This window comes from Triticum dicoccoides, chromosome 1B (assembly GCF_002162155.2).
Source record: "Triticum dicoccoides isolate Atlit2015 ecotype Zavitan chromosome 1B, WEW_v2.0, whole genome shotgun sequence".
NCBI classification, from domain to species: Eukaryota; Viridiplantae; Streptophyta; class Magnoliopsida; order Poales; family Poaceae; genus Triticum; species Triticum dicoccoides.
Genome location: NC_041381.1, coordinates 229,056,931 through 229,069,109, shown reverse-complemented (window position 1 = coordinate 229,069,109; position 12,179 = coordinate 229,056,931). Strand labels below are relative to the sequence as shown.

At 47.0% G+C, this 12,179-nt stretch overlaps 2 protein-coding genes and 1 long non-coding RNA gene across 4 annotated transcripts; all 3 read left to right on the top strand.

Moving 5' to 3' along the window:
• The first annotated feature begins 2,590 nt into the window (after positions 1–2,590).
• On the top strand, positions 2,591–5,011 carry LOC119303985. 2 transcript variants are annotated; one of them, XR_005148037.1, is made up of 3 exons: positions 2,591–2,813; positions 2,899–2,964; positions 3,784–5,011. It is a non-coding gene; the product is annotated as an uncharacterized LOC119303985 (long non-coding RNA). The 2 variants fall into 2 exon arrangements; XR_005148039.1 differs by lacking the exons at positions 2,591–2,813; positions 2,899–2,964 and adding exons at positions 2,983–3,336; positions 3,531–3,602.
• A 190-nt stretch (positions 5,012–5,201) lies between these two features.
• Positions 5,202–5,751, top strand: LOC119350314. The gene is made up of 3 exons (XM_037618208.1): positions 5,202–5,209; positions 5,301–5,573; positions 5,662–5,751. Exons 1-3 carry the CDS (start codon positions 5,202–5,204, stop codon positions 5,726–5,728), a joined length of 348 nt encoding a protein of 115 aa, XP_037474105.1. The 3' UTR covers positions 5,729–5,751.
• Positions 5,752–6,782: 1,031 nt separating this feature from the next.
• On the top strand, positions 6,783–10,409 carry LOC119329584 (gibberellin 2-beta-dioxygenase 3-like). Its single transcript, XM_037602652.1, has 3 exons — positions 6,783–7,318; positions 8,737–9,100; positions 9,895–10,409. Exons 1-3 carry the CDS (start codon positions 6,873–6,875, stop codon positions 10,138–10,140), a joined length of 1,056 nt encoding a protein of 351 aa, XP_037458549.1. The 5' UTR covers positions 6,783–6,872; the 3' UTR covers positions 10,141–10,409.
• The last annotated feature ends 1,770 nt before the right edge of the window (positions 10,410–12,179 follow it).

Here is a 12,179-nt window from a genome sequence, read left to right as displayed (position 1 = left end):
GAGACAGCTGAATTTTGATCTCCCGCTGCCCGGAGTAATGCTCTGATCTGTAACAAGCCTCTGCCAGCCTCTGACTAGGAAGGCTGAATCGACTCTGCTATACGGGCTGCAGCTGCTAAATTCTGAATTGGAGTTCGATATACCTGAGTCGATGGTGGAAAGAGTTGATGTCGACTGGTTTCTGGAACCCGTTGCCGCGCATGCTCGTCGAGTGCTCGCTAAAGGTTCTCCAGTCGAGTGCGCTCAGCCAAGTTAGCCAAGCGTGCATCCTCTAAGGCACGAGCCTCGGGGGTTTCTCCGATGATAGGAGTGTGTAGCGCATCCATGTTCCGGCGGCGAAGTTCTTCCCTCTGCAGCGAAGTGAGGGGCTCGGGTTGATACTCTTTGTGGACCTGCGCCGGATCGCCTCCGCCGTCGCCTCCGTCGGTGCAGGGAAAGCCGGGAGGACTGCGTGGTCCATTGACCATCATAACCTCCGCCGCTGGATCACTGCTGTCGCACTCGGATACAGTCTCTACAGAGCCAGCCGACAAATCGAACAGGCCGTAGAGAGATTCATCAGGCTCGATTGCCGCGACTTGGGGGGTGGCCGACTGGCGGGCCACCGCGTGCCTCACCCACCGTTGAAGCCTCGATCGACCGAAGCGCTTGCGCCAGCGAGAAACAGGGAGGGAGGATGACACAGGGGTCGATCGATACTGGGTCGACGGTTGTCGCAGGAGGGCGCCGCGGACGCACGCGTGGAAGTGTGTCGCCCCGCGGATAGGGAGCACATCGACGTCGAGCGGAGCCTCCTGAAGCCAAGCGGAGTCGTCGCCGATGAACGTGAGTGCGCCGAGACGGATCTCGCGGCCCTCAACCAAAACTCCGCCTGAAACCATGATGAAGGAGATCGAAAAAATCGCAACTTCTCCAATAAGTCGCTAAGACACCGGCCCCACGGTGGGCACCAACTGTCGTGGTACTAAGTCTGACAGTAGAATAGGGGGGTAGGAATGGAGAGGCAAGATCCTAGCTATGGAGTAGTTGTATACGCAAGATGTTTATGAGTTCAGGCCCTTCTCGGAGGAAGTAACAGCCCTACGTCTCGGAGCCCGGAGGTGGTCGACTGTATTACGTGTGTATGAGTTACAGGGGTGCGAGCCCTTTACACTGACGAGGGGGGTGGCTTATATAGAGTCTGCCAGACCCCTCCGGCCCTTAGTTATGCAGGGTTTAAGGTACATTAAGGTCGGGCGTTACTGGTAACACCACAAATAAAGTGTTATGATGACCATAAAGGCTACTTAATGACAGACCATTGCGTGCAGAGTGACTTTAGATCTCCTGGCGGTCGAGTGGTTGGCTTCATGGTCGAGTGTCTTCGAGTCCGTCGAGTGGAACTCTTCCAGGTCGACTGAAAGGTGGTTTCCTCTAGAGATGTCCTTGGGGAGGGTATCTTGGACAGGTCCATGACCCTACCCTAGGTACATGGCTTCATCACTTATATCCTCCCCAATCCGTGAGCCCTCACCACCAAGAAAATCAGTTCGTTTGCTACTAGTTAGATCGATCTATTCATCATTTTTCTTGTTCCCCATAGGCTTGAGTTTGTCCGCTTGGTGGAGCAGGTAGGGAGCAAGCAGGCAGATATGGGAGAAGGAGAATGACCCTGATGAGATTGCCACCATAGGGTCGTAACCTTCTTTATCACATGCATCGGCATCGTCCCCGCGGCCACAGCAGGAGGACAACATTGGGGAACGAGAAAGTCAGGTACTACTCATGTGACGGCGCAAGAGCCCATCCTGGCCGAGCACCATCCCAGGTTCGTGTTTCTCCCTATAGTTCTCTAAATTTTCCTGCACAATTTTTAGGTTTGCATTTTCTTTTTGTTTATATGTATTTACAATGTTTGATTACGACCCCAATGAGGATAAAGAGATTTTAATTGTGTGTGTGTGTGTGTGTGTGTGTGTGTGTGTGTGTGTGTGTGTGTGCAGCTTGTCTGGTGGGATGGGGATTTAGAGGATAAATTTTATGGCAGTAAGGATGTCAAGCTTCAGATGTCACATATGAGGGGAAAGGAATTTACTCTCTTCTAATCAGGTGAAGAGAGGTTGCTGGTTTAAAGGGAATCCTTACTTTAACATGATTTCTTGCAATTCAACAAAGTCAGCTGCTACTCATGTCCTTTCATGGTATGGCTTATGTGACTACAAAGTATATTACTCTCTGTTATTTCTTTGATCCCCCAATACTGTTAGCTTTCTAGATAAGTCAGGTGCCACTCATGTCCTTTCATGGTTTGGCTTATGTGACTACAAAGTATATGCAGGTGTGGAGCTACTCGAGGCAGCAGGACATTATGCCACACGGAGATGGGGATGGCCATGCCCACGCTGATGCCGTGGGCCGACGTCGGTGAGAGCATCACGGTCGACAACGGCTCCAAAGACCTCTCCAAGAGCTTCTCCATCAGCTCCTCGGATGACACCAACTCCAATATCATGTTCTCCACACCCGGAAGCAAGAAGGCCAAGGTGCCCATCAACAGCGATGGCGGCATGGTCACCAGCCTCAGCAAAATCGAATCCCAAGTAGGATAAGCTTCACATGTATACACTTCACATCCATCTGCACTCTGCTGCCCATCAATTGTTTAATGCTACACTTCTACTAACACCTTGGATCAAATTCAGTTTGGCATGTTGACCACGTATTTGGACATGCCCGGCATGGACGACTATCTGCAGCTGCAGCAGGACTTCATCGCTTGCACAGTCCGCACCAAGCATGGCTGCGCCACTCACCCACGGAGCATCGCTAAGAGGGTTAGTTAGTTTCCTGCAATACTTTTGGTGTTTGTCTTGGTGCCACATGTTTGAACTGAATATTTTTCTTGCTTATGCTATTTAGGAAAGAAGAGCAAGCAATAGCAAGAGGCTAAGGAGGCTGCAAGACCTCGTGCCCAATATGGACAAGGTAACTAAATCAGTTGAATTGATGCACACCGTGTCACCATAGAGATGAATTCTCACCATGAATTACAGAAGCTCATACTCTCTAAAGTACTAATACTGACGACTACATTCCTGCATATTTAGATATATAAAACTAACTACTAAAGTACTAAAACTGACGGTTCTAATCCAAACTGGAAGTATTGCCTACAGAAATTCAGAACCTTGGTAGGTGTTGATGATTCAGACCTTAGTTACTTCGGACTTCAGAATTGCATTTATGCAGCTATTCTCTAGGAGAAGTCGTGCAATACAAACATATTAAAAAGTTTCGTCTTGAATACGCGGCAAACAACTACGTCAGACAAAGATCTGGAGTACTTGCTCATATCTGGTGAGTGGTAGTCTCTCGCCCCAAACGCCCAAGCTCCTGGTGATATCCTAGTCCACTCGGTTTCTTCTTCTTCCATGCCCACACAGCTCTAGCTTTTTTTAGTTTAGCCCGTCTAAATTTCTGTCATATAAAATCTTATGAAACAATGTGCTACTACTATTCTTATTACTGAACTACGTAAATCTTTTTTTAAGTGGGGAGTGATGAATCGAACAAGGAGGAAGGCCGATGTGTTTGTTCTTCAACCATTTCCTACTGAAACCTAGGTTAGGATTGTCCCCTGTTAAGTCTATGGTTGTACGTTGTACCTGCTACTAAATTAGTCATGCGCACATGTTCAGTTTTTGACTTTTTCTTGCCTCTAAAACCCAAGTTAGGATTGTCCCTTGTTATATGTGTGCTTGTACCTACTGCTAAATTAATCATGCACATCCATTTTGGTTGCAGAAAATTGGGGGGAATCATGGCTAGAGCATATGTGAACTTGGCCTCCGGTCATTGAGTCAGGTTTCTGGTTTTGCTTGGGAGAGTAGCATGTATTTCCCATTTGTTTATTTAAATAATTTGTATCTAATTCATGTGAACCAGATCGTGCTTGGGAGAGTAGCATGTGTTTGATTTAGTTACATACATAGACCTTTTGAACATTTGACTTGGCTGTTTGGATCTGCTTTTATGCAGGGAGACTGTATTCCAACCATAAAACTGATACAACGGGCACACTAATATGACTGTTGTACTTTCAAATCGACCATCTGATTATTCAGGAGAAATGTATCAAAGGACCTCTATGTTCCCTATCATGTGTATTTAACAAGTAAATATTGAGCTACTCTCGATTTATCTTGCTAATGACCATTTGCACCTTTTCATTTATTTTTGCTTATCCATTTGTTTTGTATAATATATGCATGTTGTAGAATAAAGATGAGCTGAAAATTGACACCATTCACAGAGCTAGACAAAGCTTATGAATGTAGCAGGGGAAAACATAGTTGATTTAAATTAATGTTGTACTTGCTTATATGAACCATCTTTTGTTTCTTGCAATGGGGGATTTATTCACAAGGATTATCTTGTTGTGTGTAGGCAGCGCAACTGTACCAATGTTACAAGGTTGTATCATTTGTACAACAACACACATAATGCTCTAAGCTCGTGGTGTTAGTACTAGACATTCTTTTGTTATTTTTTACTTTATTCCTTGGGTATACTATACTGCATTTTGTCTCCTGATAAATGTCAAGAAAGAAAAACCTTGCTTGGATTATCGTATGGGTTGTAAAAAAAATATGTGAATGCATTAGGAACTGTGTACATATAGGTATGATGCAACTCTTTTGAATCTAGAGATTGTATGACACATGCCTCATATTTGTATGGGACTGTACACCTGATCTCCTAAAAGTATTATGTGCTGCAGACATTTTTATTTCCTTTGATTTCCTATAGCTTCATGTAGAATGTTTGGGATTGTATTTCAGGCACCTTTTTCAATTGTTAGTTGAGGTGCTTCTGATTTTCTGAATGAATACATAGGTAGTCTTGAAGACGCTCTGTTCTTATTTTTCAAATCTTTACTTTGCTTATTGTCCTTATTCTGGTTCTCCTTGGCATCTTTCTATCAGTGGAGATCCTTGTTTTCAAATAGTAGGGATAGAGGGACAGAAAAGATGTCTAGCTTGGATGTGTGCTGTAACATTAATCAGTGCATCGGACCCAACATTTTCTATCATTTGAACCTTGATGATTTATCTCATTTGAACATAATCTAACCCCTCTGGATTTTGTCAGTACATGATTGTACACCTCCTATTCCGGCTTAATTGTGTGTTCATTTTGTTAATAAAGAAGCATCTGATTTTATGGCTGGGTACATTGAGAATATATAAAACCTTTCTTTTTTTGGACAATTTGTTTCCCTTTGACCAATCTTTGTTACTTGCCTACACATTTGTGCATAGCGTGCTGCTCCAGCGCGATCGCTTTGTGTGTTGCCTCGAGTCGCGCCGCCACTATGCCCGCGTTGAGGCCGAGGCCGCTGCCACTCTCGACGCCCTCTGTTGCGCGCTCTCGCCGACGGCGTTCGCAAAGCCTTGTCGCGGCGCTGCAAGTGTTGCCCCCCTCCTCCCCAAGGGCAAGGTGAAGGAAGGTGCCTGTGTGGTTCTTCTGCACCTCGTAGCAAGGATTGTTGTGTCCAACCTGCGCAAGAATGCCAAGAAGTCCTTCTCAGATACGTAAGCCACGGCACATGTTTTTGCCATGATTTCCTTCAGTTGGATTTCGTGGATTTAGGTGTTGAAAAATTATGTGTTGTGGATGCAGGATTAAGGATATGTACCTGCACTACAACGAGAGATCTGGGCTGCTTCTTTGTGGCTTCCAAAATTGAAATGTTTGTTTGGAAGTTGGTTTAGTTTTTTGTTGTGGATTCACATCTTCTCACATGTACCATCCTCTTAGACCTTTAGATTTCCAAACACACTAAATGAAGATATGGTGGTATGGTCTCAATAGTACAACTTAAAACCTTCCATGCTTTATATTTTCTTTGAAATTTGCTCTTGAAGAATCATGTATCTATGTTAGATCCGGTGAGAAAAGACGGCTTCCAAGCAAAGGATGTGTGAGTGTTGGCCACATTTGGTCAACTTGGGTGTCTAAATATTCTCACAATACTTGGCTCCCACTCGTTCTTTGCGCCATTGGCGCAACGAGTCATCTAGTATCGTAAAAAAACGAAGCATGTATATCCTGTCCTTTGGAGAAAGTGCTCGTCCATGATGAGAGATCCGAGCGCGGCAAGGTGACGGGGTTTTCTTGCGATATTTATATAAGTTGCCACGCATGCGTACGGGATATTTCCGTTTTGTCAGTTGGGGCCTGCCATGCGTACATGTTCGTTCGGTCCGTGCATGTACGTATGAATTAGTAGTGGTATTCCAGAACATATATGACACAATCTGCCGTGTAAAGCAATGGGTTGTTGATCCAGAAGATAGGCTCAAACATGTCCTCCGTTTCCCACTCATAATTATCTCCGGAAAATGCCTCCGTTTCGTCTTCCTGCGCGCCGAGATTCTAATGTGGCAGCGCAGATGAATCTACTCCTAGTAGATTTTTTTTTCTTTTTTGATTTGAGAATATAAGATGAATCTAGCCGGCAACATGAGATGAGATGCATAGCGATCCAGATGCACCTACGGCCCTGCAAAATCATGTCGATTAACCCTGTCATGATTGAGACCCATTAATACGATTTGCAGGATATCGCTACAGTGCACTGTATCCTACCGAGACAGCTAACCGTCAGACCCCATTGTGTTGTGGTGTCATCGCACTCATACACCGCTGATACACGCACCTCTGCTCTGACCTCTCCCCCATGCCTATATAAAGTGAGACCACGCCCTTGGTCTCCCTTCCATGTCAACCTAACTGCCTTCTCCATTCCTCCTCTGTTCCTTGGATACAAACTGACTGACACCCTCTAGTTCATCAGCAGACGCTCTCTGTGCTTCATCTGCTTTGTAACCATGGTGGTTCTTGCCAAGGGCGAACTGGAGCAGATCGCGCTCCCGGCCGTGCACAAGACGGCGCCGCCGCTGGCCAACATGCCGGAGGTCGACCTTGCCGTGGCGGGAAGCGGCTCTGATGGACGGGCGGCCGCCGGACGCGCGGTGGCGGCGGCATGCGAGGAGCACGGGTTCTTCAAGGTGACGGGCCACCGCGTGCCAGCAGAGCTCCTGGCGCGCGTGGAGAACGCCGCTGCCGCCTTCTTCGCGCTCTCGCAGCGGGACAAGGAGGCGGCGATGTCGGCCGCGACGCCGGGCAGTCCGTTCGGCTACGCAAGCAAGCGGATAGGCAACAACGGCGACCTCGGGTGGGTCGAGTATCTCCTGCTCGGTGTCACCGCCTCGACGGGCGGGCCATTGTCCGTGCCCGAAGGGGTGGTGCCGTCAGCGTCGCTCTGCTCTTTCCGGTGAGTGCACCCTTGAATCGAACTGATAATCACTCCAGCTTGCAGCGTGCACGTACCAGGAAGATGTTTTTATTTACGACACGTTATTATAGTGATTAATCGTGCTAATTAAATGGACATCGATTACGCGTTAGCAAATTGTACTCTTGGTAAAAGAGCATTTCCAAGAGCCTCTAAAGAAACGGCTTTTTGTTGGTAAAAAAAGAAAAGAGAAAAGGGAGGCGAGCGAGCAGTATCAGGGACTGGTCCCCGTTGCCTTAATATAGGCTCAATAAAACATGTGTCTGGCCAAACAAAGACTACAGGTTATTACGCCGAGATTGTCTGACCAAACAAAGACTACAGGTCATTCTGCAAGCTGGAATGTAGCCACTCCCCATCTCTCCTCACCTTTTGCCTTTTCGTCCATGGACCTCACCTCTCTCTCTCTCTCTCTCTCTCTCATATAAGATTAGATTAGATCTACTTGAACACATGAATACAAGACGGCTGGCTAGTGAATAGATTGTCGCAAATAGCACGTGCGATTCCTGCATGAACACAGTAGAGAATCTGCATTTCTAGCTCTGCCAAGTACTACAGTATACTCCCTCCGTTCCTAAATAATTGTCTTTCTAGAGATTTCAACAAATGACTACATACGGAGCAAAATGAGTAAATCTACACTCTAAAACATATCTACATACATCCGTATGTTATAGTTCATTTGAAATAACTAGAAAGACAATTATTTAGGAACGAAGGGAGTAGTATGTATATTATTAATAATACTATGTTGCAGTAGTATCACGGTGGCATAACCGGTTAGGTGCCTACGTGTCACCTTTGCTAAGCAGCTCATCAGTCGCTCGCTTACTCATTGTTCTTATCCAGCTTCCCTCTTATTTTTCCAGAAACGTTTTTTTTACAGAAAGGTGGAAATGATATAAAACTTTCAGCTGGCTGGCTTGCCGGCCGGCCACTGTTGGAAGCTTTGTTTTCGCGTTGTTCCATCGATTGAGTCTTTCTTTTCCTTTCTTCTCTTTTTCGCCGTCCTGCGTGCACGTGCACGTGTGCAGCCCCCGGTTTCGTGGCCTACGTCGAGTTGGCCTTGAATAATGACACCTTTCCCGCCATCTTCATCGAGAATCCTTTTTTCCGTGTCCACTACTAATCGCTCGCATGCATGGCATGGCATGGCACCGAAACGTCGAGAAGAAGTGCCAGCGACATCTGTTATAAGTTGGGCTAGAAGTTACTCCTACTAATTACAATGTGACGCCGTATGCAAAACGTTTATGTTACACAAAACGTGTTATACTTTAGTAGCTTGTAGCAAAATTAATTAAAGCCTGTCTTTGGAGCAAAGGTCAAATCATGCTGCACTGAGTCACAGACACTCACAGGAGTTGGTTTTTTCCTTCTTCTTGTGTCTGCAGCGACCTTCTGAACGAGTACACGGTGGCCGTGAGGAGGATGACCTGCCAGGTGCTGGAGCTGATGGCGGAGGGCCTGGGTATGGAAGACAGGGACGCGTTCACGAGGCTGGTCCTGCACAAGGAAAGCGACTCGATGCTGCGGGTGAACCACTACCCACCGCGCCCCGAGCTGAAGCTCCTGCAGCAGCAGCACGGCGGCGGCGGCAGGGTCACTGGGTTCGGCGAGCACACCGACCCCCAGATCATCTCGGTGCTCCGCTCCAACGCCACCTCCGGCCTCGAGATCGCGCTGCGCGACGGCGCCTGGGTCTCCGTGCCGCCGGACCAGACCTCCTTCTTCGTCAACGTCGGCGACGCCTTGCAGGTACTACACGAAAATGCTTTCTCAGTACTGCTACTATTTTTTAGAGTAATAAAATAAAAAATTGCTTAGCACGATGTTCAGCTGTCCCATTGGAATGGGATGGGGCCGTGCTACTGTGGATCGTGTGGGTGTCAAAGTGTCATTTCTCCATTTCCACATGGAAATCCCGGCCTTAGAGGGAACCATGATGTCCATGCCTAGTCAGTTTTGTCGAACAGCGGAATCTCGAAGCCATTATTCAATACCATATATCATGTAAAGCATACAGCTAGCAATCCTACACGATTAATTCCCAGTACAGATAATAGTACAATGATGGTGGCGGCACGGAGAGTTGACACCGGTAATTGTACGGACACACGGCACGCTTGCCTACACGTGAAATCTCAGGACACATAGTACAATGATGACCATGATGATGGCGGCACATAGAGTTGACACTGCCAATTGTGAAGCCGTTTTCTGTACCCCCCACAAACGTCAAATATAAAGCCTTGCGGATTCGTTTCGGAACGCTCTTTCAAAATTATGGCGATCAAAAGCGGGATGACAACTCTGCTAGAGTGACCTTTTCCGGACGATCCAGCAGATATGGTTACTCTGCTGGAGTTGCTCTAGGGTATACAAACTTTGAGAAGAAGGGGAAAAAAAGGATCATAGATGGCAAGCCTTTTGTTTCGTTCTCATGTGTAAATCCCAGCTGTTCCATTTTTTTTCTTTCGAAAAGGCCCAGCTGTTCCATATGCCTTGTTTGTTCGATGATTTGCTGATGATACGAGTAAATGTACGCGCAGGTACTGACGAACGGGAGGTTCCGGAGCGTGAGGCACCGGGTGATGGTGAACAGCGTCCGGCCGCGGGTGTCGGTGATCTTCTTCGGCGGCCCGGCGCCGCGGGAGACGCTGGCGCCGCTGCGGCAGCTCGTCGGGGAAGGCGGGCGCAGCCGGTACAGGGAGTTCACATGGCGAGAGTACAAGGCCTCGGCGTACCGGACCAAGCTGGCGGCGAACAGGCTCGGCCACTTCGAGACCACCAGCTAGCAGTCTAGCTAGCATGCGATTGCTTTGGCCTTTTTGTTTTTGTTTTCGTGAGGTGTGTGAAACTTTGTGTGCACGGCGGCAGGGGTTTTTTGCTAGTGTGTTCCTAGTGGCCGGTACATATGCCCGGTAAGATTTTGTGTTGATATATGCTGCACAGCATTCTGTAGGTCCCGTTCGAGTTGGAGGCATCAGGTGAAGTATAATGAAACGGTTCTGGATGTATGTGTTTGGTTGGTTGAATATACCAAAGGTGGAATGTTTCATGATTATTTTTCTGATATAGTGTATGGAGATGTGTAGATGCTACCGAAAATGTAAATGGATGTACACATAAGGAATTAGGAAAACTTTGTCCACTCTAGTTTTTGCCTACTTTACTTATGCCACTATATTTGTTTCAAAAACTTATGCCACTATAGAATTTGACATTTCACTTTTGCACTCTTAGCTTTCACAATATATCACTTTTGCCATTCCGTGGCAAAAGCAAAATTTTCAGAGTGGCAATTGTGATACTCCATCCGTTCCCAAATATAAGTCTTTTTAAAGATTTCAACAAGTGACTACATACATGCAAAATGAACGAATCTACATTAAAATATATTTACATCATCCGTATGTTGTAGTCCATTTGAAATGTCTAAAAAGACTTACATTTAGGAACGGAGGGAGTACATTGTAAAAAGCTAAGAGTGGCAAAAATGAAATAAAAAATTATCGTTTTTGCCATGGAGTGGCATTTGTGATGTATTGTCAAAAACTAAGAGTGGCAAAAGTGATATGTCAAATTTTAGAATGGCATATGCCAAATTGGCAAAAACTAGAGTGGCAAAAATAAAGTTATCCTCAAGGAATTATGTAGGTGTTCGGCACTCTACGCTGGAAGTTTTTTTTAGGAGAAGCATGGTTTACTTTATCGCTCAACTAAAACGGAACTACAGAAACATCAAAAGGGTGTAAAAGCCACGTGTGGGGCCTCTCATCTAAATGTAAAGCATGTCTACCTAGGTGTTGTGCATCCATATTGGTCAGGCGGCCTTCATGGACGAAAGAACATAATTGAAAATCTTTACTGGTCTCATTAATCTACTTCACCACAGGAGCGATGATCCCCAGACTACCTATGTTGATGTCGTAGACAACATTGTTGCAGTCTGAGGCCACACATAGACGTTGAATCACCAAATCTTTTGCCAGCACTAATCCTTCTCTGCATGCGAGGGCTTCAAGTATATTCGGATCAGTCAATCCATGGAATTTTAGCGCTGAGGAACCAGGGTAAGTTCCATGTTCTTCTCGGCAGACTACACCGCCCAAACTTGCGCATTCTTGCATACAACGACTGTAACGCCCCGGATTCGATGCGCCAGGTGTCCCCCAGTTATTCGCCGTTCTTGTCATGTCATTTTCTTGCGTGTTGCATTTTGCCATGTCATCATGTGCATCTCATTTCGTATTCATGTTCGTCTTATGCATCCGAGCATTTTTTCCGTTGTCCGTTTTGCAATCCGGCACTCCTATGTTTCCCGGCGACCCCTTTTGCCTCTTTTTGTGTGTGGGTGTTAAACATTCTCGGAATGGACCGAGGTTTGCCAAGTGGCCTTGGTACACCACCGGTAGACCGCCTACCAAGTTTCGTGCCATTTGGAGTCCGTTTGATACTCCAACGGTTAACCGGGTAACCGTAAAAGCTCTCTTTGTGTTGCAGCCCAACATCCCTCCAAAGTGGCCCAAAACCCATCCTAACCCCTCCATGCTCTCGGTCGTTCGATCACGATCGCGTGGCCGGAAACCGCACCCCATTTAGAGTCTCCTAACTCCCTCTACCTATTTATATGTCCCTCTCCCCCGAAACCTCAGATGAAAACACCCCTAACCCTAGCCTCTTCCTCCTCTCGCCGTCGGACGCGTCCAACCCGCCGCCGGACATGTCCGCCGCCGCCCCCTCGCCCAATCATACGCCGCCATGTGTCCTCCGCCGCCATCTCGCCCGCGCCCCACTGCCGCGGACCGCGAGCCCACGGCCGGCCCGCCCCGGG

Excerpts from the sequence above, each read along its gene's own strand:
- LOC119350314 (XM_037618208.1), top strand. Across the intron at positions 5,574-5,661 it reads AAGAAGTCCTTCTCAGATAC|GATTAAGGATATGTACCTGC; the intron begins GTAAGCCACGGC and ends TTGTGGATGCAG.
- LOC119329584 (XM_037602652.1), top strand. The coding sequence starts at position 6,873 with ATGGTGGTTCTTGCCAAGGGCGAACTGGAGCAGATCGCGCTCCCGGCC. Across the intron at positions 7,319-8,736 it reads GCGTCGCTCTGCTCTTTCCG|CGACCTTCTGAACGAGTACA; the intron begins GTGAGTGCACCC and ends TTGTGTCTGCAG. Across the intron at positions 9,101-9,894 it reads ACGTCGGCGACGCCTTGCAG|GTACTGACGAACGGGAGGTT; the intron begins GTACTACACGAA and ends ATGTACGCGCAG.